Source organism: Accipiter gentilis, chromosome 8 (genome assembly GCF_929443795.1).
Source record: "Accipiter gentilis chromosome 8, bAccGen1.1, whole genome shotgun sequence".
Lineage (NCBI taxonomy): Eukaryota > Metazoa > Chordata > Aves > Accipitriformes > Accipitridae > Astur > Astur gentilis.
The window spans coordinates 33,080,887-33,108,187 of NC_064887.1; the positions used below are offsets into that span (position 1 = coordinate 33,080,887).

Here is a 27,301-nt window from a genome sequence, read left to right on the forward strand (position 1 = left end):
GCATCCAGCGTATCTGGGCTCCAAGGGATCGCACTTTGTTTTTCAGAAACTTTAATGGGCGAGAGGAAGCCGTGACTCAGCCGCTGATGAATCACTGCTGCTCCAGATTACGCGTCTCCCTGGTTGCTGGTGCCCCTCAAGCACAGGAACCAAGTAAGTCCGTACCAGACAAGCTCCTGTCACATCATGGGGATTTCAGTCTGAGCCCAGGCCTGGGACCATCTGGAAATCAATTCCCACTTCCATCCCCTGTTTTCCATCTGTCCTTCCCAAACTCCTTACTTCCATTGAGATCAAAGCCTTTTCCATGCTGAAAAGCCCCCCTGATAGTTTCCATTTCCTCCAAGGTCCCCTCAACCCATAATTTTATTTGGAAAACACTACTAATTTTACACTGAAAGTAGAAACACCCTCTTATTTCCCCCTTGTTTCATTGCATTCAGGTGATTTATTTACCAGTTTGCCCCATTACACAGCTGGGAGCTTCACTCCTGCCTTGATAACACCCAGCTGGTACCCAGGGCCGGTATATTTGGGTTTTTCTCGGCATGGTGGGATGGGAGAAGATGTGAAGTGACTGCAGATATGATCACACCTTTCTCTCCAGCCGCTTGCTCTGCTCTCTGGTTGTCATTTCTGTTTGCAGATGCTAGCCTGGCTTAAAGTAAGCAATGGAAAACTCTGCTCCTGGAGAAACATTCCTCTCATTTTTTCCCCCATGTTTCTGCCTTTCCCCCTCCCACAAAAAAAGCCTGCAGTTTAAACACCAAAAATAAAACATGCCTGGCTGTGGGCTGGATAAAAATAGCAGCCCTTGGTATTTACTTTAGCAGCAGCAATGGGTTTTCCGGCTTTGGAGGAGAACATGGGATGGGATGGTAACCCTTGTGGGGGTGGAGAACAAACACTGAGCTGGTGCTTTTGGGGCTGTTTCATCCCCTTCTCTCCCTTGGTTGGTGCCTGTCGGGCTCTGTCCCCTCCCGAAAAGGCGGGCTGGGCTCAGGTGTCCGGCTCCCACCTTGGTGCTGATGGGCTGGTTTGGGGCTGCCCTTGAATGCCTGGGGCTCAGTCCTGTGTGGGCAGGGATGGGGGAAAGACTGTTCTTAGGTGAAATGCCCCAAAACTGGTGAGATTTTTGGTGTGCCTCTTTGTGACCCATTACCTGGCAGGCTTTGGGTGCAGCTGGGCTTGCTGAGGTGGGTCTGGGTCTGCTGGAGCATCCCTCCCTGGTGCTTAGAAAGGTCTGGGGTGGGGAGTAAGGTGGGGTCCTCAGGTGCATCCTCAAGTTCCACTTGGTGCTTGCATCGAGCAAAGACAGAGTACAGGGACCTGAGTGCGTTTGGGGAGGAGGGAAGGTGCATGTCTCTGCCTGGGGTGTGTTTTGGTATGTGCCGCAGGGTTTGGGAGGAAAGCAAACCTCATAGGTAGGGCTTTTTTGTTATTTTAGAGCTGATGATTGTTTTGTGTGCGCGAGCCTTCAGGAACTCCTTCCTGAGGAAATCCTATGGGCAGCGCTGGCGGCGGGCGAGGGGGAGAGGAGACGTGCTGGGAAGTGGGGAAAGCGCCGAGGCCAGGCGAATCCCAGCAGTGTGACGTGGTGCCTTCCCATTTAGGAATGGCTCAAGGATCAGTTACGTGAAGGCCAGGGGGTGAAAGAGCCATGGGCGAATGGGGAATGCTCCTTCCCTCGGCATGGGAATGGGGTCACTGGCAGCATCTTGCTGTCACCTCTGGAGGGCTGGATTTGTGGGAGGTGTGAACCGAAGGCAGAGGAGCAAGTGATGCCCTTTGCCCTCTGTAAGCCGCTTCCATGGGGGAAGCTGTTCCTGGAGATCTCTGGTGAGCTTGGGACCTTGGCTTGGGACCACGTGAAGATTTTGGCTGGTGCCACTGGAGCGGTTGGCCAAGGTGTACCCTTGTACCAGGATGTTTTGTGCTGCCTTTGGGGCTTAGCTCCTGCCTGGGGACTATTTGACCCTTGCTCTTCAGAGTTCAAAATCTTCCCCCTCCTCATCTCATTTGCTAACGGGGGCTTGGCAGGGAGGATGCAGCTGGGCGCTGGGGCTTGGGCATGGCCGCTCGGCGGGGACTCACCCACCCGCAGGGAGGGAACCGAGAGAGCAATGCAAATCGTGGTGCGTGAAAGAGGAAAAACACGCCGAAGGCCTTTCTCCTGAGCGTGTTTTGCCTCTTTCCGCCCCCCACGAAGGAGAGTAGGTTCCTTTATTTGGAGGGGCAAAGTCCCCCTGGGGCAGGGGAGAGTGGTGGCCTTGGGTCACAGGTGAGGAACTGATACGAGACGGCGAGCGGGCAGATGCCTGCGGCTTTTGGCATGACTTGAGTGCAGTGGGGGACGCGGGACTGGGAGGAGGGCCAGAGCCTGCCCCAGGAGCGGGGGGATACTGGCTGCCAGTGATGGTCCTCCGGCCCTGTCCCCTCAGCTGCTGCTCTCCTGGCTGCCCGTTTCCAGTGTCCTCTCCTGAAATTCTTAGAGGGAGGGTTTCTCAATTCATCCTCCCCTTCTCTCACTTTTGGGGAGGGTTTTTCTCACAAACATTTGCGGAGTTACTTCCTTCAAACCCCTCTTTTGTTGCCATGTCACCAAACGCAGGGGACAGCCTGGGGACAAGGGGCTGTTGTGGCGAACAGAGGTGGCTTGTGTTCCCACCAGCATCCCGGTGTGCTCCGCTCCGCTGTCCAGCAACAGCACCAGGCCCCGGTGCCTGCAGAGGAGTAACACCGGGGAGATAACTTCGGTGGGAGCAAGAGGATTAGCCATGCTGCTGGGAATAAGCGTGCTTATACATTGCGTGGTGCGTGCTATAGGGGGCTGCATACCTCCAACATCCCTACTGACAGCAGAAAGCAAGCTAAAATACTGGGAAGGAGAGAAGTGCCACTTTAAGCAAGTCCCTAATCACAGCTAGGATCTTGCTTCAAATATGATGTATGTAGTATGGATTATTTTTTTGGTGTGGAAGATTGTTGAAACAGGTTGGAAGAAGAAAAAGCACTGGATGTTGAGGCTGTGGCTGTAGCGCAGGGAAAGGGGAGTAAGCCTGTGGGCTGCTATTCACAGCGCTCCTTATCCCAAGAAGAGGGGACAAATCCATAAAATTTAAAAGCCCTGGATTTAGATTTGATTAAAAGAGATTTTTTTTTTTTATACTCCACACAATTAAGCTTTAGAGCTTGTAGCCACAGGAGTTGAAAATATAAAAATGGGAATGAGGGTTTTAAAGGGATGATGTGCACATCCAGGCTTACGAGGGGGAATTAAAACCCAAGAATGTTAAAGATGGTGCTATAAAAATCACATCCCGCAAGGCATAAAGCAGCTGTGAATTCATGGGACAAGGATGGTCCTTCATCGACCTGCTCTAGCCTTGCTCCTGCAGGCATTACACCTCCTCCCGCAGTGCTGCTTGCTCCTGGGCGAGTATTTCCCTTGTTTTTTTTGGGCTGAGGTTGCAGGGTGTGTTGCTGGGAACGCATTGCTTGAGCTCCAGGTTTGGGATTCACGCCCAGCGCCCCTGCTGAGGACCTTTGTACACCCTCCTGCTGTTTGCTGGTGGAACAAAGTTCCCGAGCATCAGTCATGCAAGAAGGGGACTTTGGTAAGAGGGCTGTGTTGAAATATCTCTGTACAAAGTGCAGATGGAGAGGGGGGGGTGGCAGTTGGACAGTTGGATGCTCTCTGGTGGCTGGAAGTGCCCGAAGAGGAGCGTGGCTGCCCACAGCGTGGCCATGCTGCCTGTGGGTGCTGCCTGTGCAAAGCCTGGGTTGCCCGGGGACGTGTGCTCCTTGGAGAGGCTGGAAATGTGGGATCCCACCATGTGGGATACCGCAGGACTGTGTCTGGAGTATACAGGTGGTTTTGAGCTGTGCAAGGGCAGAGGGGGCCAGAGTGATGACGGCGGTGGGCACCTGTGATGGGTGATGGGGCAGGAGCTCCCCAGGGGTTGGTTTGGTGGGTCAAAACACCTCCCTGGCTTAAGTCACAACTTGGACCGCTTAGGAAAGGGCTTGTGCCAGCCCTCACCATCTTCTCATCCCATCTGAAGCATGGAGCTGGGCCATGGCTCTGAATTTTGGGAGGTCCCAAAATGTTATGGTCCAGAGGGATGCTGTGGCTCCACATGCTCCTGCCTTCTCTAGGTACCAGCCTCCAAGTGCTGTTTTCCCACCTCGTGCATCTGGTTATCGCAATGGGAAGTCTTTTTTTTCCTTCAGGTGAGTTTTTTGGGGTGCTCTGCAGGGATTGGGGGTCCTGGGAGCCCTACTTGGCCCCAGATGTGCTGAATGGAGGGTACAGTGGAGGGCACTGCCCTTCTCTGAAGAACTAGAAGTGACACCCACTGCATCGGGTCAACTGCTTGGCCAAGCAGGGTGAGACTGGGATGACAAGCATTAGCGCAGGCAACCCTTCCTCCTCATCCCAAAGCCATCTACATCCCAAAGCCATCTCCATCCCTTGGCTCTTCCCATGGGCAGGGAAGACCCCCAGGCTTGCCTAAAGGGTATTGCATGGCATTTACCCCGTTCAGACATGAAGAAGGTCATTTAATCCAAACAGTTGAGTCCATTGGGCTTCAGGCTTGGCTTTTCGCTGTGCCGGTGACCGTGGCCAAGGCAGGGGATCCCCACGCTCACAACTTCCTTTTTTTTTTTTCTTTTCTCTTGAATCAGAGCAAGAAAGAGAAGTGGAGAAGCTGCTGCAAAGCAATTTCCCCTGTTGTGTCTTTCTGAAATTAAATTTAGAAAATATTCAAGCTGTCTGGCAGAAGAACTTCTTTTGGGCTTTCTCATCTGGCCTGGCTACGTGTCAAATGTCAGAACTTAAGACAAGGAGGTCTAAATAAAGCCTGCAGGTGAAACAAGAGGGAACTTTCAAAATCCTCTGAAATTCATACTTGTCCCAGAGATTTTTGCTAAATCAGTGTTGGTTGGGGGTTTTTTTTGTTGTTTTTTTTGTCTTCCACAGGGAGCATGTTCTGCTGGAAATAGCCTTGCAATTTGGTTTTCGGTTGTGTTTTCATCATGCTGGGAACAGATTGCTGTCTAAATTGGGAGAATGGCTTTAACTGAAGACTTCGGGGTTGTTTTGCTCTGCTCCTGAGCATTTGCACCACGGCTTTGCTTTCTCTGGCTGCAAACTGCAGAGCTGAGGGCCTCTCTAGCTCATGAGAGCAGCTAAATTTATTAACAAAACATCTTGTGCTGGGCTGAGGCCAAAGTGCAGCTCCCTGCCTTACTGGGGTTAAAGGAGCAGCCATGCCGACCCAACTTTGTGGTCACTTTCTTGTTATTTATTTTAACAGGATAACTTGGGCAGGGGGAACCTTGGGAGCCTCTGGTCCAACCTGCTGCCCAAGGCAGCCCTGGGGTTGGATGAGGTTGCTCAGGGCTTTCTCCAGCCTGGTCTTGAGCACCTCCAAGGATGGAGATGGCACGACCAGTCAATGTTGGGCTACCCCCAAAATTTCCTCCCTCTGTTTTGTTGGGGTTTTTTTTTTGGTTGTTTTTTTTTTTTTTTTTTTTTTTTAATGCTATTGCATGTGCTTTGTCTCTCAGCTCCTCTATTCCTCATGGTTTGTGTTTTCTGGCATGCTTTGCAAACGAGGAACGTGCTTTCTTCCAGCTGCTGCTGGGCTCACCGGGGTGGCTGTCTCAGCTGTGCGACACCTTGCAGCTCAGCTGCAAACCGCTGAGTGAAAAACCAAGCCTCTGTGGTCACCTGCTTTGGATGCAAAAGTATCTGAGCTCCACTGGGGCTGGGCATGCCCTTGCAGGAGGGTGAGGGCATGCAAATCTCTGCTAACGAGCCCCCCCACCCCCAGTGCTCCTTCTCCCATGGGATAAATGAGGATTAGGGACAGGGGACACACATCCCCGCTTGGCAAGAGGTTGGGGCTGTGATGCTGGTGGGCTTGGATGTACCAGGACCCTGCTCCCAGACAGGCACACGGCTCGCTCCTTCGGTATCTTTTATTAATGTATAGAAAATGCATTAAAAAAAGGAACTATACATAGCCTAAGAGCGGTCAGGACTAAAAATACTAGTTAACAATGGTTAACAAGCGTCGATCCCATTCTCTGAGCTACGTTTTCATTACGGGGTGGGGAGGTTTGTTTAATATATTATTTATTTATATTATTTATTTTATTTATGCATTTATTTGCTTTTACCTTCCTGCTTGTTTGGCTGCATTGGTTTGTGTTTGAGTTCATTAGAACCTGTCCAAGGGATTCGTTGCCTCCGTTCTTCCTTCTTATTTATGGTTTTTAATTTATTTTAAGTAATAAACACAATTCCAGGGTAACACCTGTATACAGGGGGCTGCTTGTTTGTTTCTTAGGTCTTCGTGTCACCATCCTTCTGAGAAACCACTGGCACCTGGAGAGCTGCAGGCTGGGTACCGAGGTGGGTCTGGGCATCAGCATCTCCCCAGGGAAGAGCCTTTCCCTCCCCCTTACACCAAACCTCCCCCAGCAAGCAGCTGCCACCACCATCTGGGCACCACCAGGTTTAAGGAAAGGGGAAGGTGACCCTGCAGGGTACCAGTGGTCCACAAGGGGCTCGGTTGGGTTTGATGGCCATACTGGGGTGCTAGGTTGGCAGAAACAGGCATGGGCTTCTTGCTTGGCCCTGGACAGAGAGCTTCATTAGTGGGTGTAAGCATGAATTAAAGATTTTTTGGGGGTAAGAGCTCTTTGCTGGCAGTGTCTGGTAAGGTCAAAGCTTGTGGACATTGCTGGGGAGGCACAAGGCAGGGGGTGTGTTGTGAGCCCAGGGTGCGATGGTGGGGACGTACCAGGAGGGTGGCTCTGACTCTGGATGAAGGGCACGTGCTGGCACAGAGGCGATGCACCAGCTGGGTATTTTGGCTCCTGCTGTATTTTAGCAGGTCACTCTAAGCCTGTCGCAGGCACAGGGCCACTCCAGCGTGGGGACGCCACTGCCTGAGCCCTCACCTGCTGCACCACTGGGGACGAAGGTGGTGTGAGCTGTGCTTTCCACACCCTGATGCTTCACCTGGGGTAAGCATCACTTTGGGAAGGAGGTAAGAGGTTGGGGCAAGAGTGCATTTAGACTGGTACTATGCTTTGAGATGCTCATGGTAAAGTAATGCAAAGATAAGGAGTAGAAACAAAAGCTTCTTCCCAGCCTTTGTGTAGATACTCTTCCAGCATCTGTCTCCCAAAACCCAGCTACCTTTGGGGAGGGCCTGGCCTCTCTCCTTCCCCAAATCATTTGTTTATAAATGCTGTCTTAAGGATCACTTTACTAAAAGCAGCTTTTCCTTTTAGGGCTTTGTTTTTCTTTGGTTATGTTTTAGTGCAGTGTGTAGTGAGAAGGTGGGCTTGGAGGTCTGGCAGGAATGGAAACAGAGGGAAATTAAAATTGGGCAAGAGATGAGCAAGTCCCTTGGTGTTTTGTTGCAGGATTTGGGGGTTAGAAATAAGAGGCAGCTTTGAAAGGCTGAGAGGGTCCTGGGCATGCGTGGTGCTCTGCTGGGTGAAGGACTTGACGTGCTTCTTCCTGCTTGATGTTATGGGAGTTTGCATCTCGCAGTAGGTAGTGTGGTTTGGGTAACATCTTCAGGTGCCTTTTTGGGCTCTGGGCCAAGCCTGGGTCATATGAGCTGGATGGCAGAGGACCCACCAGACCCCAGCCAATGGTTCACGTGCTAGAGCCAAGGCCTCTTGAGATGAGCACTGTACAGGAACCAGGCTTGGTTTCTGGGAATTTCAGGCTTGTTGCCAAGACTTCATTCAATCTTAATGCTGTGCTGATGGGGGACAGGGCCAAACTTGGTCTGGTTGGAGAATGAATTCAGAAAAAGGGCTTGCCCAACCAGTGATGGAGGGTGAAGAGAGACTGTACTTAATCAGCTGGCAATTCTGTAGCATCAACATTAAGCACAAATTTGCTTGAAACCACTGTCAGGAACTTCATCCAAAAAAAAATTCATCAGGCAATGATGAAAAATAAATTTCTGGAAGATTATATCTTGTATATGGACAATGTGAACAAGGGACAATGGCCCAAATGTTCGGGTTGTCGTTGCTGATTGTGTGCCTAGGCTTGGGTTAGGTTATCATCAGGAGAAACCCATGACGTGTAGCAGTCTTTCCTTTAAAAGATTTTTCGCAACTGCGTTTAACCATGGTAATGGAAAGGCAACACCCTGGTACCATGCGTGAGATCAAGGACCAGCATTGGTATATAATGGCACCGGAAGGTTGGATATTATCTCCAAGGGTGTCCTTCAGACTTGGCGATGGATTTGTATCAACTGGGCTCTCTCATCCCAGTTACAGGAATTGTAAAAGGGATGACAGACATGAGCAGGGAGCAAGACATATACATCAGTAAATCTATTTAGAGAATAATCAGCCTTTTTGAGGATCTTCTTTTGAACCTCCTGGAAAAGCTTGGTCTGTTTTGATTTTCTGTTTGACTCATACTTTTGAAAAAAGAGGTTTCTTGCCTTCTACTTGTTTGTGAGTGATGAGCTCCCATGTTTCCACTGACATCTCTTCCTTTCACCTGGGTAGATAAGCAAAGAGCACCATCTGAGGTAGGCGATGAATGCCATCCACCGCGAATCTCTGCTCCTAGTTATAACCACCGTGCTATAGTGCTTTTGTGAGGACACTTCTTGCCTATAAACTCTTGGTGATGTTGGGAAAAATATTACTATGCTGGTCTACTAGGAGGCTTCTTAGGTTTTAATCGATTCTATCTGCTGCTTCTTGTGGGCTTTTGGGGCCTAAAATAGGGCAGGTTGCTTGGAAGGTGTGACATGCTGCCACCTGTGACACTGGCTGTGTTCTGCAAGAGATCCCATCATCTGCAGCCTCTCTGACTGACCTATTCCTCAACTGGTTGACTTGTTGCCTGATTTGTTGCTGATGGGAAGTAAGAAAAGATGCCACATTTACATATGAGATGTTGCTGAGCTAGCAGCTTGTGAGCTGACCACTTGAATGGACCCTGTATCTACTCCTGACCTTGGTGTTAGCTGTGATTTTGTGTGCCAGTACATGGCATGGACAAGGACGCTGCATTTCCTGCTTAACGCCCTTTTTCAGCTCTGCAGTCGTGGTGAGTAACGTCAGAAAATCCAGGAGCATGACCATGAAAGAGACACTGGCCTGAATTATAAGCTACTGCAAAGATGCCTTTATATTGCCATCTGGAAGATGTTTCTTGAGACAAAACAGCTTCAGTGTAATCAAATCAAAAAGCAGTGTTTAGCATTTGTAATGCTCTCTTGGCTGCGAACCCAGCAATGAGCTGCATTGTTCTTGAGCACGGAGATGAGTGCCTTCTCCGGCACCAGGTCAGTGACAATGCCCAGCATTGATCAGAGCCCTCAGCAGAGGAATGACTCCAGCATGGTGGTTGTTTGGGCTATGTGGAGGTGGTGTCAATGACAACAGAGCGCAGCCACAGTTATCTGAAGGGTCCATATTCCTTAAGATAGGAGAAGTTAAGGATGGGAAGAGCGAGCTCCTCTATTCTTCCAACGGTCTTGAAGTGCTCCAAAATCTGAATGGACTAAGCCTCCCTTCCAGGAGGGGAAACAGTTGATTTCCCATTAGAGAGATGGTCATACCAAGGCACTGAGATTTGTGTCCCTCTTGCGATGGTGGTAAAGAGGGATGGTGTAGGAGAAGGAAGGGAATGGGCATTTCTCAGCTTGTGCTTTTCTTCCCTTGGCTGTGTCATCATCCTTCCCCATGTGCATGGAGGTTCCTGAACAAGAGCACCTGGGCTGTGCCAGCTGCCAGCTTCAGGCTGGGCTGCAGTTGTGTGATAGGTCTTTTGGTTGCTGCTCCTAGACTTCAAGACCGCAAGTAGTGATTTTGCTCCCACATCATCTAATTTGACTCCTTTCTTCTCCATCAAGCTCAGCATAACCGAAGCAGATGTCATGCACTTGGAGTGGGATGAGTTCAGCTTGGAGGAGCGGCTGATGCAGGTTGGGGCTGGTGGAGCAGCTCTTGTTCCCCTACACCCCACGGACACGAGGATGACTTTGGCTGTGCTGGGGCCAACATGTGAGCTGTGGGCTCTCTAGGGTTTGCCTACATATGCAGATATTTGCCAAGCCCTCCTGGTGTGATCTGTGAAAACTGGGGATGGGATGAGCCTTGTGTTTGCTCATCCTCGCTTTGTCTCCATGCATACAGTGCCTGGGCATAGGGGAGGGATGACCAGGTCAGAAGGAAAGATGGGCCTCTGTCTGCTGGAAGAGTTGGTGTCTACAAGATGGCACGAAGCTTGGGACCTCCCTGCCGGGAGGGGACAGGGAGACAGGGAGAGGACGGGTGTCCCTGGCCGTGACTGGGGTGCAGGTGGCCACACCAAGGTCCCTGTGGGGAAGGGTTCTGCCACAAGCCCCATGGCAAACATTTCTAACAGGGTTTGCTGGGGATTTCTACATATTTTAAAAAAATATCAAAAAATCTGTCTCCCTCTCTTTCTTCTCATGTTAAGGGCCAGAGTATTGGGGTAGGGAGATTGGAAATTTGGTATTTCTCTGGGACAGATGCAAAGCAATGAGGTCTTTCCTTTCCCACGGCCTTTGCTTGTGCCGTGGTTCCCTCTAGCACTTGTGAGGGGCGGGTTGCTATCTCAGACGAGTAGTAATTTTTTTTTCCCTTTTCATATTATAAAATACAAACAAATGACAGAAAAGGTCAGGTGGTGGGAGGCAGGAGGGGGTTCAGCTGGCTTAGAGCGGTAGGGACCGTCGCTTCCTCCCAGAGATGTTACGGTGGTTGTAAGGTCGCATCTTCATTTCCACGAAGGGGATGGAGAACTCGTGGCCTTTCCAATGGTACCAGTTAATCCCCTGGCAGGAGGGAGAGAAAGGCACAGGGTAAAGAAAGACCCTAACAAGAAACTAGAGTGGGAGAGGAAGGAAACAACATTGATCGCTGTAGAGAAGCCAGGAGGAAGAACTTGCTACAGCAGGAGCAAGAAACTCTTCTGCTGCTATGGCTTGATTGTTTTTTCCCACCACTCGAAGGCCCCGATCAAATTTCATCTATGCATATTTTTTTAATGTAACTTAACAAGGTGCTATGGTAAATGCCTGTGGCAGCCAGGGTGAAGCATGAAGCATCAGCCTAAATGGCTTGAAGGTGGTTCCCTTTGCTCCAGCTGGTGTGGGGTCACCCCACCAGTGCCCCTGACCCCGGTGCACTGATCACACAACCCCAGCCATAGCCTAGGCTTGCTGTTGTCCTTGGTCGCATCCCTAGAAGAAATGCTGAAGGCTTTCAGCCCAGCTCTGCCCTTACCTGACTGTGCCGGGACTCTCCGTACTTGCCATTGAGGTTGGTGCGGTGGCAGTTCTTATACCACCAGGCCCCTTTGTAGGACATGGCGCAATTAGTCACAGCAACATCGTTGTCCCTGTCCTTGGTGGAGAAGGGCCGGCCCTGGTGATAGGTGAGGGAGTCCCCTGTGAAAAGAGGTGCTGTCAGAGGTGGTGGAACCCAAGTCATCTGATCCTTTCACGAGGAAATTAGGATATTCTGGTATATGTGGTAGCCTGCCAATCAACAGCTCAAGCAGCTGAAGGTCTGGGAATAACGTTAACTGGAATTGCTCACAATTGGTTCATCTGAGGTCCTCTGCTGTCGGTTTAGGATCAGTACAGACCATAGTAAAACTTAGAGGCTGCTTGGGTTTGGCAGATAAAATGCTATATGGGTTTGGATCTGAATTTCAGTGTTTCAGAAATGAATTAAATGCTAGATTTGGGCATCCCTGATTTCCTGAAGCCTGTCTCTGCTACATAACTTCAGGATGCTTTCTTCCTCTTTCCCTCCTGTTAGCCAAAGGGAACTTTTTCTCCCAAAGGAGACCAAGCATTCATCTCTTGAATCAAGATGCTTGGCCTTCTTTTCTGCCTTTGGATAAGGGGAAGAAGCTTTTGGAAGGTGTGTGATGTCTTATTCCACCAAAACCACCAAACTCATTTCCCCTCCTAAGGAACAAGGGAACTGCTTTTGGGTGAAAGAAGAGCCGAAGTGAAATATGGTCATTATTACAATTGAGCGATGTACTTACTGGAGACATTCATAATATACTCCTTGGTGGTCCCTAAGAAAATACAAAGTGGACCCATGTGTCTGTGTGCAGTCCAGCCACCAAAAGGTTCACTAGGACACCTCTTGGCAATGAACCATTTGGTGAGTCTTGGCTCTCTTTGCTCAAGGTGGAGCAGAAGCTCCTTGGCTGGACGGCTAGAAGAAGAGCTTGCGTGAGGAACAGGAGAGAGTTGGGTCTGCAGCACTGTTACTGGCATTTTTGGCAATAGGTTGTGTGCCTCGTGCCCTGGGACTTAAGGTCAGAGCAAGTGCTGTGTTGCACGCAACCGAGATCCCTGTCTCTTCTCGTCCAGTGGCAACTACCAGATACTGTGTAAGAAAATTCCTGCATATTAGATATGGTGTGGGGTTCCTTACTAAGTACATGGTGGTGAAGTTTTGTATAGATCACGGAGGCTTGCAGTCATTGGGCATGTCTATCCCAGCTAGAGGGACTTCAGCTGTACCCCTCTACCACTTCTCAGGGAAGAGACCCCCTCCCTCCAGCACCCACTGTTTTCTGGCGGGCAAAGCCTAGCCCTGCTGCATCAACGGAGCAAGCAGGTGTGACAGTGTCCTTGCAAAACTGGACCATGTTTAGCCTCTGCATGAGGAAATGATGCAGAGGATTTCAGATTTTTTCCATTGCTGTGGGAAGGCAATAAATACACCCTCCAGCATGGCATCAATAGTGAGCTGCGGTGATTGCCAAGTGAGATGACACCTCTGACAATTGACCTGGTTATTTGAACAGCAATGCCTCTGATATTTAATACCTAATCCCCAATGGAAAATTCCCTGTGTCCTTAGTGGGATTTGTCAGCCTGGTTTACATGACGGACTGCAGGAAGGCAGAAAGGGCTGTGGGTTAGTGTCTTTCTGCTCCAGACAAGTAAGCTTTGATATTGGGATTTCCTTTGCAGTTTCAGACCCACCAGTCCCAGCTTTTCCCTACTACTTGCTAGCAATGAGGTTGTACCCGAAGTGCCGTTGTAGTCCCCAACTCGCAGCTTGTACAGGCTCCGGGAGTCACCGATGGAGAACTTGTCGTAGTAGGCATACGCCGCTTCTTGGCCATCCCTCATGTCTATTCGCAACTCGTAGCGCCCTTGGGACGTGATCTTGTGGATGTTGTCCAAGCCTGGTGAGACAAGCAGCGAGACACCTGGTGAGACCTGGTGCCTGGATCCGCTCTGTGAGCAAACAAAAAAAGCTCTATGCAAATAAAATGGCTGTGGGAAACGAGAGCGAAGAGAGGAATCAAAGAGCAACAGCACTTCTGGTTAAGTCTTTGTCTCTCCTGGCACTGGTGGGGTCTGAGCTCTCTGTTCCCACTCAAGCTTCACCTCCCCGTGGCTATGAGAGGTGGGCTCAAGGCCCAGGTTCAGCTTTCTCCATGCTGCTGAAGCTGGGGGCGTTCAGCTGTGGAGCCTTGGTGCTTCTCACATTGCTGTTAAGCTCCTGTACAAGCCAAAGCGTGTTTATGCTGCAGGGCTGGCTTTGGCTCACATTCAGGTTTTGGGGGAGCACACTCCATTTCAGAGCTGTGCTGGGTCTCTCACTCACCCCTTTCCTACTTTCTTTGGACAACTGTCTTGCTGGCCAAGGCCAGGCGAGGCCCACGAGCTGTAGATGCCACCAATGCAACCTGTAGTCACCCAAAGGAGGATGATGGGTTTTGGTCCGTGAAGACACCCAGAGTACTCCCTTCTCTCTTAGGAGGAGCAAATTAGGGAGCTGCTGGCCTTCACGATGTGCTTTTATGTGGTGTGCCCATGAGTGACTTTCTAATGTACCAGACAGGGAACGAACAATGGAAGGAAAACTAAGGGAGAGCATCGAGGAGTGGGGTGAAAGGTGAGGAGCCAAAGGCTGGCATGGGTGAGCAGCACAGTGTTCGGGGAGCTTGGGTTTGATGTGTCGATGAAAGACAACCAGTTAAGGTCTTACCCAGCCAAAACTCATCCTCCAAGTTTCCGAAGCCAACCCGGTAATCTGCCCATTTCCGGAAGAAATCAGTGAGCCCGTTCTGCCGCCTCTGGAAGACCTGCGGTGGGGGAAGATGGGGAAAAATCAGTGTGAAGGAGAAGAGGGATGGCCTCGCTGGGCTTTGGGGCACACAAAATAAAGACAATACTTTGTCTTTCCATTGCGCCTTTCAGGGGAAAAAATTGCAATGCTCATCCAGTTAGTATTAATTGCAGCCATGCAATTAATTCCTGTGCAGATGGAGAAACTGAAGAGGTGTTAGATGATGTCCAAGTCAGATCAATGTTATAATAGGAAGGAATTAGCCTTCAACCTTTCTGCTCTACGCGATGTGTGGTGCCTCTGGTTTTCTAGCACGTGATTCTGCTTTTGGCTGGCTCTTTCTGGGATATCCAAGGGGATGATCTGAGGCAGAGTGAGAAGGAGGGAAATTTCCTGGGTAAAATAAAATCTGTGCTAGAAATCAGCATTTGAGGAAGCCCTTTTTTTTTTTTCGACTATACATCTAGCAGAGTTTTGTGTAATGCGTGTAAGTAAGTGTTTGACATGAATAAAATCAAAGCACCAGAGCATTATTTACTTAAGCTGTCAGTCCATCTATGTCAAGACAAGCAGTGTTTGTGCAATTCAAAAGCCAAACAGGCATTTTCCTCTAAAATGCTCCTGTGCAGACTCAATCGGGGTGATGCCTGACACCCTCCTACTGCAGGCAGTGTGAATCATTCCCCATGAAAGCTATCGGCCATTAATTTCATTTTTAGAACAATAAATCAGCTTCACTCTCAGATTTTGCTCTCCAGAAGCACAGCAAACATGTCAAATAAATCAAAGGGCATTCCTCCAAGTGTAACTGTTATTACTGGAGCGTGGGCCATTCCCTATGGCGTGGGAAATGAAGCGTGTGATATTAAGCCTGCTGTTGTTCCCGCGCAGTGTGGTTCTTGGCTTTGCTGGTAGGATGAGGCTGGGTTACTTTGCCATGGGGACAATGCGTAGGACAACTCCGTGGCTACTCACAATCCAGCCACCTCCATCGGTGGTCATGTCACAGTAGACCTGAACCCGCTGGCTGAGGTCCCCGTTGATGGAGATGGTGTAGATGCCACTCAGCGTGTCTCCATTCATCAGGTGCTGGGAACAGTCCTGAGGGTTAGCAAAGACACGTCCACCTGCAAAATAAATAAATAAAATATCAAAATTTCAGCAGAGTGACACACTTTCCACATACCTCAGGCCCCACTGGTTACGATCCAGGAAAGGTCTAACTTGGCTTCTGCTTTCCGAGTTATTCTGTGAGGTGGTGGGACTTTACATCTGCCAATAACATCAGAGGATTTAATGGAAAAATTGTGTGCATATTTTAATGAATGTCCTATATATCCTATATTGGAAAGGTGCATGGTAACATCGCTATGAATGATGAGGGATGTCACTTCCTGGACCATCTTTCTGCACCATGTCAGAAACCCTGGGGTTTAAGCTGTCACCAGCATATTTAGACAGCTGTGAAAATACCAAAACCTGTTCTCCTCTCAGGATTGCCAGCTCCAAACAAGTTTTATGACTTTACTGATTCCAGGGGGATTCTCCTTATCCATGCCCTTGGAAATGATGGTGGACTTAGACCAGGCTGATTGTCACTTGCAAACTGAGCAGGAATTAGGTCATGCGAGATGCTAGAGATGGGCAGCATGGGCTGTGTGGCTGTGCTCCAGGTGTCCTCTAATGAAGAAACATCTCATTTTGGGGGCCAGAGTTTAAGAGAGTCTTAACTAAAAGGCCCCAGCAGTATAGGGATGTCGACTCTGGGTTCAGTTTCTTCTCATTTAATGCAAAAAAGAGGAAATACATTTTTTCTTTGCTGTTGGTGCATATGGATGATGGAGTAAATGAGTGCAGAGCTGGCAACATGGATGTGGCTTTCGAGGGTGTCTCAATTACGCATTGAGAAGATATGAAGGATGTACTGTGTGCATCCATCACAACTGTGTGATACCCCATAGGACCAGGGTACAGACCCTTGCCTGTTATTTCCCACTTGGGTGTATTACCCCCACCCTTGCGACCTGAAGATTCAGAGGTCATCGCTTTGTCCAAATGTTGAAGATCCCCTATTTTTTCCTGTCTCCATGGCCTGTAGTGGAAGGCCTGGTGAGACAGTGTTTGCATTTTATAGTATCCAACAATGAAAACTGCTTCAAAGACAACCACTTCAGGCTCCCCTGAGCTCTGCGGAGGTTACTTGTTTCTTAATTTATATTCATATCTTTAAGAGCCAAGGAGACCTTGAAAGACATTTCAAACCACCATAAATTATAAATACTGTATCTGTTTCTTCCTTTTGTCCCATCTGTATACAATTCCCCAAGAACCTTATGCAAACATGAAACAAAGAGGCCAAGCTATTACTATGTCAGAGGGAATGGAAGAACCCTGGGATGTGTACTGTGAGCAGAAAAAAGCAAAACAATTTAAATTAAGTCTGGGGTTTTTTTTCTTTTCTTTTTTTTTTTTTTTTTGGTCTCCTTAAAGGCAAATCCTTGTTCTCTGCAAAGTGCCCTGATGCGCTGCCAGAGTAAATTGAATCCCAGACCCCGATTCTTCGCTGAGGGTTGCTGCCCATGGATTGCATTGCCTCGGTGATTGTTCTTGGATGCTTCTGTCTCATCGATATATGGGGTAAGTAGGGAGAAACTGGTGTCTTGCTGATGCCTATCTTCATCTTAAAAGCAAATTAAACCTGTGTTTGGATGTTGCATCAGCTGGCAATGGTGTCTCTAATGCTGCTAGAGGTCTGACATTTGAGTTTAATGGAAACGGTGCTCTCCTTGCCTGATGTGAATGGGCTTCTGCTGCTTTATCGCAGCTGAGAAGCCAGCCCCATGCAGTTTCATCCCTGACTCCCTAATACAGCCTCAGAGATTACACACATTTTTCCATCACCTGCCTGAATTGCACTGGCTTTGTGTGCCCATGTAAGAGGCGAGAATAACAGGAAAGCCTGACCCATAGATGCATTAGAGAAGAGTCTTTTCTTTTTTTGTTGATGTAAATAGTTTCTATTATCTCTTAAAAGTAGGTGAAGGCACGTTTGCATGTAACTGGGATGGGGAAATGTATCCACAGCAGATTCAAGGAGAACTCTCCTAACTGAAATGGCAGCGCGGATGGGAGGAATTTCAGTGGACATCATCTTCAGGCTTTTTAGTGCTTTTGAAGCCCAGGAGAAATGCAATTAGATTCAGCCCTGAACAAAATGCACTCTGTCTGTTAAGTGCCCATGCCTAGCAAGGCTTTTCAAAGAGGGTGAGGGACGATATGCTTTGCACAGTTTCTAATGTGAGCAGTTGCAAAGGGTGGAGACAATGGTGACAGTTTCATGCAAGTTTCATTCTTGTAAGCATAAGCACTCTGTCTGTGAGGGTTGCAGTGGCTGTGGATGCCCACCCTTTCATTTGGAAAGGAAACCATTCCCGTTGCCTTACTGGGTTGTGACTTCTCTAGAATTAGAGGGGGGAGGAATAATGCAATTCAATAAAATCAGTGGGACCACAGTCCTGCGGGCATGATGGCTTTGCTGTCTGACTCCACTGATGGCGGTGGAGATGCACTTGCTTGGTATTTCCAGGGATGCCCCATCCCTGGAAACATTTAATGTCAGGTTGGATGGGGTTCTGAGCAACCTGCTCTAGTTGAAGATGTCCCTGCTCATTGCAGGGGTATTGGACTAGATGATCTTTAAAGGTCCTTTCCAACCCAAACTATTCTATGGTATTTGTAAGAGATCAGACCATGCCTACACCATGGAGGAACCAGCTGGGTGTCTCCCCACTCGCTCCAAGAGCATACCTGTTGATACGTGTTGTTGACTTCTGTGGTTTTTTTCACTCTGTTTATGAATTTGAGGAGGGGCAAGGGCAAGGCAGTGGGCCGGGTAGATAGTTCCTGGTCTGAAGCTCAAATTCCCTTGCCCTGGGCTGGGTCTTGTGTTTGTATTACAGATCCTTCAGCCATTAACTCTTCGTAGAAAAGCAGCACTGTAGGTCATAGCAATGAATGTACCTCTCTGTGGATCATGGTGAAATGCTGCCTGAGGAGGGAAAGCCCATAGAAGCTGTCCATGTCTACCAGATGTAGTGCAAGTCCTCACCTGTAGTGAAGGTAGTGGAGACGAAGCCGCTCCGCATGGCGTTTTGGGCAGCTTGTAGGCGCACAGTGTACTCTGTGGTCTCAGAAAGTCCCTCCAGGCGGATCCATGTGTCATCAGCATCCACAATCAGCTCCTGTACATGGGTCCCAGAAGGAGGTACACACCAAGAGCAACAGATGAGAAAAGTGATGGGGAGCCTAAAGAGCAAGTGAGGAGGGAAGGGAAGCGACGAACTACCGCAGCACTTGGTGCCTGGCCAAGGAGTGTTGCATGGCCGCTTACACCCCTGGACTAAGTCAGCGTGAGAACAATGAATGTGTTCAACCTTTTGGGATGGTTTGGGTGGGAGAAAGCTAGCTGGTTTGGACACAGGAGATTTAAGTGTTTGCAGTCTGTGTGCTCAGTTTACCAACTCTGTTGGGATCTGTGTGTCCTCAATACAGGGCATGACTGATTGCCCAAGCATCACAAGGAGTAGAGCTGGCCAAACCTTGTTATCAGCCAGTTTTGGCTCTGTCAATTCCTGTCATGTTAATTTTTCTGGTCATCAGCCAATGCCATATAGCATTATATCGAACCCCTTCTGCAAAGCTATTATCCTCTGGCTGCTGTGAGCCAGTCACACTGGCAAAAGAAAGGAGACTATTTGCGGTGATGTATTTCTGATAGCTCTTCCAGACAGGGAGATATGGACACACTCATTAAATAATCAAATATATTGTATTGTGGGATTAATTAGCTGTCTCTACCTATCTTGCTTTTTGCAAGAAGGGCAAATGGTGTTTTTAGCATCTCTCTTTGCAGGAAAATTTTCTCCTGCCTCAGCTTGCTTGTGTTTCACAAGTTGTGAATTTCCCTTGTTCCTCCAAACTTTCCAGGTACGTCCTCTTTGCCCAGACCTGCAGGTGTGCATAAAGATTTTGCCCTAGGCAATCTCTTCCTGCTTTTCCTAATTGTTTATCTAAAGTATTGCTTATGCAGAAAGTAGTGACTGCCCTTCTGGTCTCTTCCTGACGTAGTGACCATCGTTCTTTTGCTTTGTTGGGTTTCTCTTGCTCATTTCTCCATGGTCACGTTATTCCTTGCCTTAATGAGCCTCTTTCTTTGTGAGGACTCACTCACCTTCCGGCTGCCATCAGTGGATCTGTAGGTCATGACGTAGTTCTCGATTGCTCCCACAGGAGGCACCCAGGAAAGCAGGGCGCTCCGTCGAGTGACTTCACTGGCAGTCAGATTTGTTGGAGGATCCAAAACTGCAAGGGTGGATAAAGACCCAGGGAAGTGCAAGTTCTCATGCACAACCATCCCAGCCCCACTTCCCAACTCAGTGCACTGGGATTCAACCTTGCCACCCTTAGCTACAGTCCAAAGTCCATCCTCACCCTCAGTTTCCAGACCTCATCACCTGTCCCCATCCTTGAACAGAGCTCTGCAAACCCTCTAAAAGTCTTCCTCTACCTGCATGCTCTCTGAAGGGTAACGGCCCTGAAATTCATGTGCTATGGGGCCTGTCAAGCTTCTTGTAAGTAAATTGGGTTGTAGTGCTCTTCTGGACTATGGCCTTGGGCAAGAAAAAGACCTGGTCAAGGGTCTTCTCAGGAAACCACATCCAGGGGAAATCAAAGAAAGGGGTAGATGGTTGTTGAAAGAGTGAAAATGATGGTTGATGCTTGTTGTGATTAAAATTCTGTTCTTGTGTTGTGCCCAACACTGGTATTTGGGTGTCATTTTGGCACATGCCTACTTCTACACCCACATGTAGCCAGCCTTGCCGGCTGCTTTTCCTGGGGTGGATGTATGGCTAAGGATGCATTACAGGCAGCGGGGGAGGTGATTGTACGTACGAGTTGTGAAGTTGGTGCTGATGGTCTGGCTGGTGAGAGGCCCATTGGTGGCATACATAGAGACTGTGTAGGTGGTACTGGGCAGGAGGTTGGTCAGCTGGTACTCCTGGTTGACTCCATCCACGAGAATTGTTTCTGCTGCAACTGTAAGCCAAAAGAGATGAGTTAGGGTAGATGTTCAAGGTGGTTCTCCAAAATCTGTCTATGAGTATCACCTCATGAATAAAAGCACTTACGTTGCTGAAACACCATGAGCTACTGTGCAGCAGCTGAGCTGTAGTGGTGGTGTTTAGTCTGAAGGATGGTCTTATTTTTCCCACAGTCCCTATATTTGCTTGATACTTTCTTTCCCTTCAGTAGCGCATTTCATTGAGTTTGCTACACACCAAGTTTCTGTGGGATGGGTGCTTACTTGCCTGTGGGCTGCTGCTGGTGGGCCAGTTAGCTAAGTGGGAGGATCCCAGTCCCCTCTGGGGGACAGCCATGCTCTGAGGCTTGGTGGGGGGCAGTGGAAAGCACGTGCCATGGGACCTGCATGGGAGGAGCTGGCATCTGGGGATGGGGTACAGCCCTGCCATGTGCCAGCTGCTGCCCTCCCAAAACAAGGGCTCCTTCCCTACTCCCTCCATGGAGGGCACCTGCCAAGCCCTGGGCTTTGGGACAGGGGAGAGGTGGAGGTGAGCTGAAATGGAGCCCCAGCGTACCTGCGTGGCGGGTGAGGATGAGGACGTAGCTCTCCACCTCCGACAGTGGTGGGTTCCACTGCAGCAGTGCCTCGGTGGGGGTGACATTGGTGGCTGTGACCCCCAAGGGGGCATCCATGGCTGCATGGGGGACAGATTCAGAGAGTCAGAGGCATTAAGAGACTGGGCAATGAACTTGAAGGGCTTCTTGTGGTCCTGCCTTGCTGCCCAGGCATGTGTGCCTGCAGAGGTGTAATTGCTACACTAGCTGGAGAGCAGAGATGTCATAGCTTGTGCTACTCTGCTACCTGGGCTGCTCTTCCACTGTTTTGCTGAGGCACAGCATGGGATGTTAGGGGGTACTTTAGGTTTTGAGGAGTCTGAGGATAGCAGAGGGTTTTATTCTTGCAGCAGATGCTGTTTGTGTCAGGGCTTCCCCAGGGATTATTTCTAGAAGTCTGCACTCCCTTTAGGAAAGGTTGTCATGGTTGCCCATCATCGTATCTCTGGCTTCCCCATGCCTGGTACACAGATTTATCACTCCCCCCTCATGCCTACCCATGCATATTTGGGAAAAGCTTTGCTTAGACATACTTCAAAAATCCACATTGGGCCCTTGTGAGCCTCGCTTATCATCTTGAGCTTGCATCAGGCTGGTGTGAGGTCCAGCTTTCTGCCAGCTGCCTGACTGCTAGTGGAAGCAGGGGCTGCCAGCCCTGCCCAGGGCTGGACCTGGCACTGTTTGATTGCTACGTGCCCACCAGGAGCTCTTTCCCACCTGTGTGCACGGTGATGGAGGCCACCTCGCTCTCCTCCCGGCCCCGCACGCTCTTCACCCTGATCTCGTACTTGGTGGCAGGCTGCAGGTGGCGGAGGGCGTACTCGGTGGCATCACTGGTGATGGCGGTGCTGTCTGTCCTTCCTGCAGGGATGGAGCCAAGAGCTTTGGCATCACGGCTGGCCACATCCCTGGGGTACAGGAGGTGCTTGGGAGGGGAGGGCAACGCCACAAGCCCTATTCAGGGCTGATACTGGGGGTAACTGGATTTTGTGCCTGCAGGTGCACGCCTGCGTGCCCATCACTCTGCTGGCTTGACATTTTTTGCATCAAAGGCAAAACTGGAGCCAAGGGAGATGAGCGAGGGGAAGCAGGATTGGGCCCTGAATTAACCATCCCTGGGGAGGGCACACTGCAGGGGTCACTGTCTGTGCCACGCTGGCCCTTGACTGCAGTTGTCCCTTCCCATCCTTGTCCCAGACATCCCATCCTTTGTCCCCACAGCCTCTTGGTCCATCCCAGCTATCGGTGGCTTTGTCCAGGGCACTGGCATGCTGCCTGGGGTGAGGATGATCTGGTGGCTTGCTCATGCCAGTGGATGGAGGGAGGGTTGGCAGCTGTGAGCTCAGGGCATGAGCAAGAGTGGTCTGACTGGTTACCTTCAGCAGCACGATAGGACATTCTATAGTGGTCGAAGGCAGCAATGGGAGGGCTCCAGTAGATCATCATGGACTCCTGGGTGACGTTGCCCACCCTGAGGTCCTTCGGTGCATCAATCCCTAGTGAGATGGAGCAGAAAGCACAAAGCTGTGGGAGGCAGGTCCACTCCCCACCCCCCTGCCTGCCCTCCCAGAGGGATCCCATGCCTGGTGGGAGAGCGGGTCCCATGGTACCTGTCGTGATGGAGCCCACGACAGGCTCGGAGCTGATGGCACCATGCATGGCCACCAGTGACACCAGGTACTCGGTGGATGGCTGCAAGCCCGTCAGGCTGGCATGCCTGCGGGTGCCATCGAGTGTGACCTGCTGTGCCTCCTCCTCGTCCCGGGGGCTGTAGGTGAGGATGAGGCGGTCTGCTGGTGGGGATGGGTCACTCCACGTGACATTCACACTGGAGGACGTCAGTTGGGAGAAGTGGAGCTGCGTGATGGGCCGGACCCCTGAAAGATGGAGAGGGGAGATGCAACCCCAACCGTCTGGAGACTCCAGCCTCCACATTGTTCCCAGCACTTGTACGGGAAATACCCAAGAGAGGTGGCAAACCCAGAGCTCTGGGCTCTCCATTATCTGAAACTGTGCTGGGATCAAGAGGCAGAAGCAGGAGGTGAAAAATGGTGCTTTTCTCAGGTCTGCCTGCAAACACTCTCCATCTCAGACCCATATGGTGAGTGGTGGGACTGTCCCACTACAGATGGTATGTGTTGTCTGGGCTTCTTGACTGCTGGCTTTTCATCCAGAGGTCCTTGTGAGGTCCCTCAAGGCTTCATTTCTCCTTCTTATGGACACACAGGCCACCCTGACCACAGAGGACAGCATGAGCTGTCAGTTTCCCCAACCCTGCCTTGTCCTTATGGGAGCCTCCAGCCAAGCAAGTGTGCTCAGTGCTGCTGGTGAAGGGGACAGTGCCCCCACGCTGGTAGGGCCATCCTTCTTCTGAGGTCAATGGACCTGCTCCCACGTGGCTGCATTGCCCCCAGCTCTCATCCCCATCACGACCTCAAGAGTTTCGGCGCTGGGGACACAGTGGGCTGGCAGAAGTGCCAACATTGGGTGGTGGTCTGTGCCCTTGGCCCCATCCAAACTTGTCTTTCTCTACCTGTGAAGGCATCCACAGTGGCCTCCAGGCTCTGCTGGCGTCCCCTCTCAGCAATGATGGAGATGGTGTACTCCGTCCCGGGCTCCAGCTCCGAGAGGGTGAGCTGTGACTTGTCCCAGGGCACCGTCACTTCGGAGGCCATCCCAGAGGCAGGAGTGAAGGTGACACGGTAGTGGTCAATGGGACCTGTGGCTTTGGTCCAGGCCAGCGAGATAGATGTCTCTGTGGAGGCTGTCACCAGGAGGTCCCGGGGGCTGTCAAGCTCTGTGGGAGAGGGTTGGTACAGACCTTTGTCCCCATCCATGGACTTTTACATGGAGACATCTGAGCAGTAGGAGCCAGCTGTGCTTGGAGCACGCAATGGGGCCAAACTTACCGGTTCTGGCATTCATGGTCGCCGGCACGCTCTGCTGGCTGTCCATCACGGCCGAAATCCCGATGCCGTACTCTGTTCCTGGCACCAGATCTGCCACGGTGTGCAAAAGACACGAAGGGGCGTGAAAGCCTGGCTGGGTGGATGGCCTCAGGGTGCAACCCCCCCACCTCCCACGGCCAGGGACAGGGGGGACCCTCCTGAGCATCCCTGGGGTAAGCAGCCCTCCCACAGGTCAGCAGTTGCTCCGTGCACTGCAGAAGAGCTGAGCCTTTTTAAAAAGCCCTGTGGATGCCTTTGGACAGGGAATTTTGATTATTCTAGCTCAGAAATAAGCAATTTTTTAAAGTTGTTGCTGAGGTCCGCTGTAATTGGTGGCATCAAGACAGAAATTGTGTGTTTGTTAGCTGAGATGGGAATGATAAAGTAGCTATATTTGTTTCCAAAGTGATTCAACTTCAAATATTGTCACAGGGCTGCTGTCTCAAAGAGAAATAAATTATGCAGAGTAAATGAAATGCACATTAATTAGGAAAGGTGCAGTCTTTCTGGGAGCCGAATCAAGTGCCGCTCCTAGGGGTGGACGTATCCTATGGTACCTCTCAAGGGACATGGGAATGGAGCTCATCCAGCTCCTTTCATGTGCACCTCTTGCTGATCGGTGTTTTATCTCTGTGAGACATCTCCTGCCTCTGCCTGTCACTTCTGCGTGGCTGCTGGCAGCTTTATTCCCCTCACCCCTGCACTTCATGATCTTTCCCATGGGATTAGAGAAAGCCATAAACCCTCCAGTCTGGCCTTACCCTGCCTTGCCCAGGGACAGCATCCCCTGAAGCCACTAAACCTTCCCTGAGAGGCCAGGAAGGAGGGAAGCCCCCATCCCCTGCTCCTCTCCTCTTGCTATGGCACAGTCTCGTTGCTGGGGGTGGGAGATGGACCTCCTTCACCCTTGCCCAATAAGTGTCAGAAGTATCCTGGAAAGGAGGAGAAGAGCCTGGGAGAAAGGCAGAGGAGAAGGAAGAAATGAGCAGGACCATATAAAACGATGCCTTTTCTCTCCCAGCTCTTTTGGGTAGAGCAAAATTATGGATATTTCTGTGCAAATGCTGATTTTGAAGAGAGACATACGGGGCATGGCAAGGCTTGCTGTATTTTTAAGCTTAAATCTTTGATAAGCTCTGCTCAGCGTCATTCCTCACTGCTTTTCCAGCAGGCAAATAAAGGCGGCTGAAGGAATCACTGGTTGCTTTCACACCATGGATTGCACCACATCCCAGGTGGCTGGAAATCCATCCCAACGGGCTTTGTACCACGTGCAACAAAACTTTGGAGGACAGGACTACCACGTGTGTAATGGAGCTATGGGAGAGGCTCATGTGCCATTCATACTATGGCTATCCTAGCTTTTTTTTGCCAGCAGAATGTTTTTGGGGGTTATTTTCTGCTATGATTAGATCTTTTTTAAGAAATTGTTTGTTTATCACATAGTACGCTGGGAACTAGAAGCAATGCACTTAGGTGATGATGGAGGCACTATATAAAAATTGTTCACCACTGTCGACTTAAGCCTCTGCATCTCTGGAGCTTGCTCTGGCAGAGTTTCTTGTAGCCCTGCCTGAGTCTGGGAGAGACCTGGCAGCTTTTTTTATTTTTATTGAGAAAAACAAGAGCTTTCAGGCTGTCATGTCCTCCAAGGCAAGCTCGGGCTCTGCCATGGGTGTCATCACAGTTTGGGTCACTGGGGTAGTGTTACACCTTTGCCCCAAGGAGGGACATTTGGCCCATTTTTAATGCTCCTTCTCACCTTGAAAGGCAGTACAAGTCCTAGAGGAAAGCTAGCAGGTGACCAGCACTGGGTCCCCGATCTCATCCTGCTTCTCCATGCATGTCCTCATAACGAACGCAGCACAAACTATCCCTAACATTTTTCTTTTTTCCTGCATACCACACTTTTCAAGCTAACTGCTCTAATTGCTTTCCTGCCCTCCAGCCTTTCTTGTGACTTGGTGCCCCTGTGCCTGTAACTTCACATTCGACTTTCCCACTGAACTTACTCCTACAGTTCCATGTGGCAGAGATGCCTGAGCCCTCTTTGGGGAGGTCTCAGGTGGGCAAAGAGAGTCAACGTGGAACAACCTGGTGTCCTGCCATGCTGAAGAGCTTCAAGCTGAATGAGTGATCTTTTTTTGTAAGGGTGTAAGTCTTTTCTTTGCTCAAAAAAATGCCACCAGACCAGCAAATCTGGCAGGCAAGGAGTTGTAGTTGAAAAAAAGGAAACTAGATCTCACATGGTGTTTTGCTGTGTTGCCGCAAAAGGTGTTTGGGACTTTCCTGGCAGTGGGAGGTGGGTGGTGTTTCCAGCCCCCGGTGGCACCCCCCTGTGCTGGCCTGAATAATGTACTGCTTGAAGGACTTGCTCAAAATAACATCCCTGGATTTGTGTCTGCTTTGTGCCTGATTTGGAAAAAGGCAATGAACTCGGGCAGCCTGGCTCCCCGTCACTGCCTACGGGGCATTGGTGCCTGCGGCTCTTTCTCAGCAAGGGAAAAAAAGAAGGGTGAAATAGTGTTTTCCTCTAGATCAGCCTAAAAAGGCTTCCTCTCCCCATTTCTCACGTTGCTCCTTGCCAGCTCTATTTGGCACCTGGACAGACCCTTGCTGGAGGTGCATCGCTTGGAGGTACATTGCTTGGAGGTGCATCGCTCAGCTTGTGGATAATCAGCGCCCAAATCCAGATCCACAGAGGGGAAAACGAGCTTCATTCCAAGGAAAACCTTCTCTCTGGTAACTAGTAAACTCCAAAACAGCCTTAAATATGTGCCAGCATAAGGGCAACTGAGCATTGGTGCTGATTTGGGCTCTCCATTACCCTACCTGCTTGAGAGGAGGAGGAGGGGGAGGAAGGGTGTGTGGGTGCACGCATACCTGCGAGGGTGGCCCGGGTGGTGGGACCGGTGTCGCGTGGCACCAGGACTTCATGGTAGTGCTCCCCGGCCAGGGTGCTGTAGACCACCCTGTAGCTGTGCGCCTCGGCCTCGCTGTTGTCCCAGGCGAGCTCAAGGCTGGCGGGCGTCCGCGAGCCCACCCGCAGGTTCTTGGGGGCATCGATCTCTGTGCAACACAAGGGAGAGAGGCACTGTCTCACCGCTGGGGACCAGGAATGCACCCCGTAGCCTTGGCATGGCTAAACAGCAGTGGAGGGGTACCCGGGTGTGATGTCCATGAAGTCCCATGTGCTGTCCCTCCTCCCCAGGGCCCGTCCCCGCAGAAAGGGCTGGGGCATCAGCTCTCACCTCCTGCTCAGCACAGGCTGGGAGATGCCACCCACGAGACCGACGCAAGTGCTGGGGCATTCACAGCATCCCTCAGTAAGTTGCTTCGGGAGCTAATTGCATGTTATTTAAAAAGAAAAGTGTTTTCCCCTTGTATTAGAGTAAGGGAAACTGAGGCAATGTACATAAGAGAAAAAGGGCACTGTAGCAGTCACGCATTGGCCTGAACTGCTCTTAGAAGAACCTCGAGCATCTTTACAGGCTCATTCACACTCAGACATT

The 27,301-nt window shown here is 50.3% G+C and overlaps 1 protein-coding gene across 4 annotated transcripts in view; it reads right to left on the reverse strand.

Annotated features, from left to right (window-relative positions):
• Positions 1-5,970: 5,970 nt before the first annotated feature.
• TNR (tenascin R) overlaps positions 5,971-27,301 on the reverse strand; it is an 80,990-nt gene continuing 59,659 nt past the window's right edge. For all 4 annotated transcript variants that reach the window (XM_049808684.1, XM_049808681.1, XM_049808683.1 and 1 more), the window contains 15 exons: positions 26,673-26,858; positions 23,751-23,840; positions 23,375-23,638; positions 22,452-22,718; positions 22,218-22,337; positions 21,559-21,702; positions 20,802-20,921; positions 20,098-20,241; positions 19,376-19,506; positions 18,254-18,386; positions 15,121-15,272; positions 14,065-14,161; positions 13,094-13,255; positions 11,320-11,483; positions 5,971-10,868 (listed from right to left, as the gene is read on the reverse strand). In XM_049808684.1, coding sequence (XP_049664641.1) covers positions 10,749-10,868; positions 11,320-11,483; positions 13,094-13,255; positions 14,065-14,161; positions 15,121-15,272; positions 18,254-18,386; positions 19,376-19,506; positions 20,098-20,241; positions 20,802-20,921; positions 21,559-21,702; positions 22,218-22,337; positions 22,452-22,718; positions 23,375-23,638; positions 23,751-23,840; positions 26,673-26,858 — 2,294 coding nt within the window. In that variant the 3' untranslated portion in view covers positions 5,971-10,748. The remainder of the gene's footprint in view (positions 10,869-11,319; positions 11,484-13,093; positions 13,256-14,064; positions 14,162-15,120; positions 15,273-18,253; positions 18,387-19,375; positions 19,507-20,097; positions 20,242-20,801; positions 20,922-21,558; positions 21,703-22,217; positions 22,338-22,451; positions 22,719-23,374; positions 23,639-23,750; positions 23,841-26,672; positions 26,859-27,301) is intronic.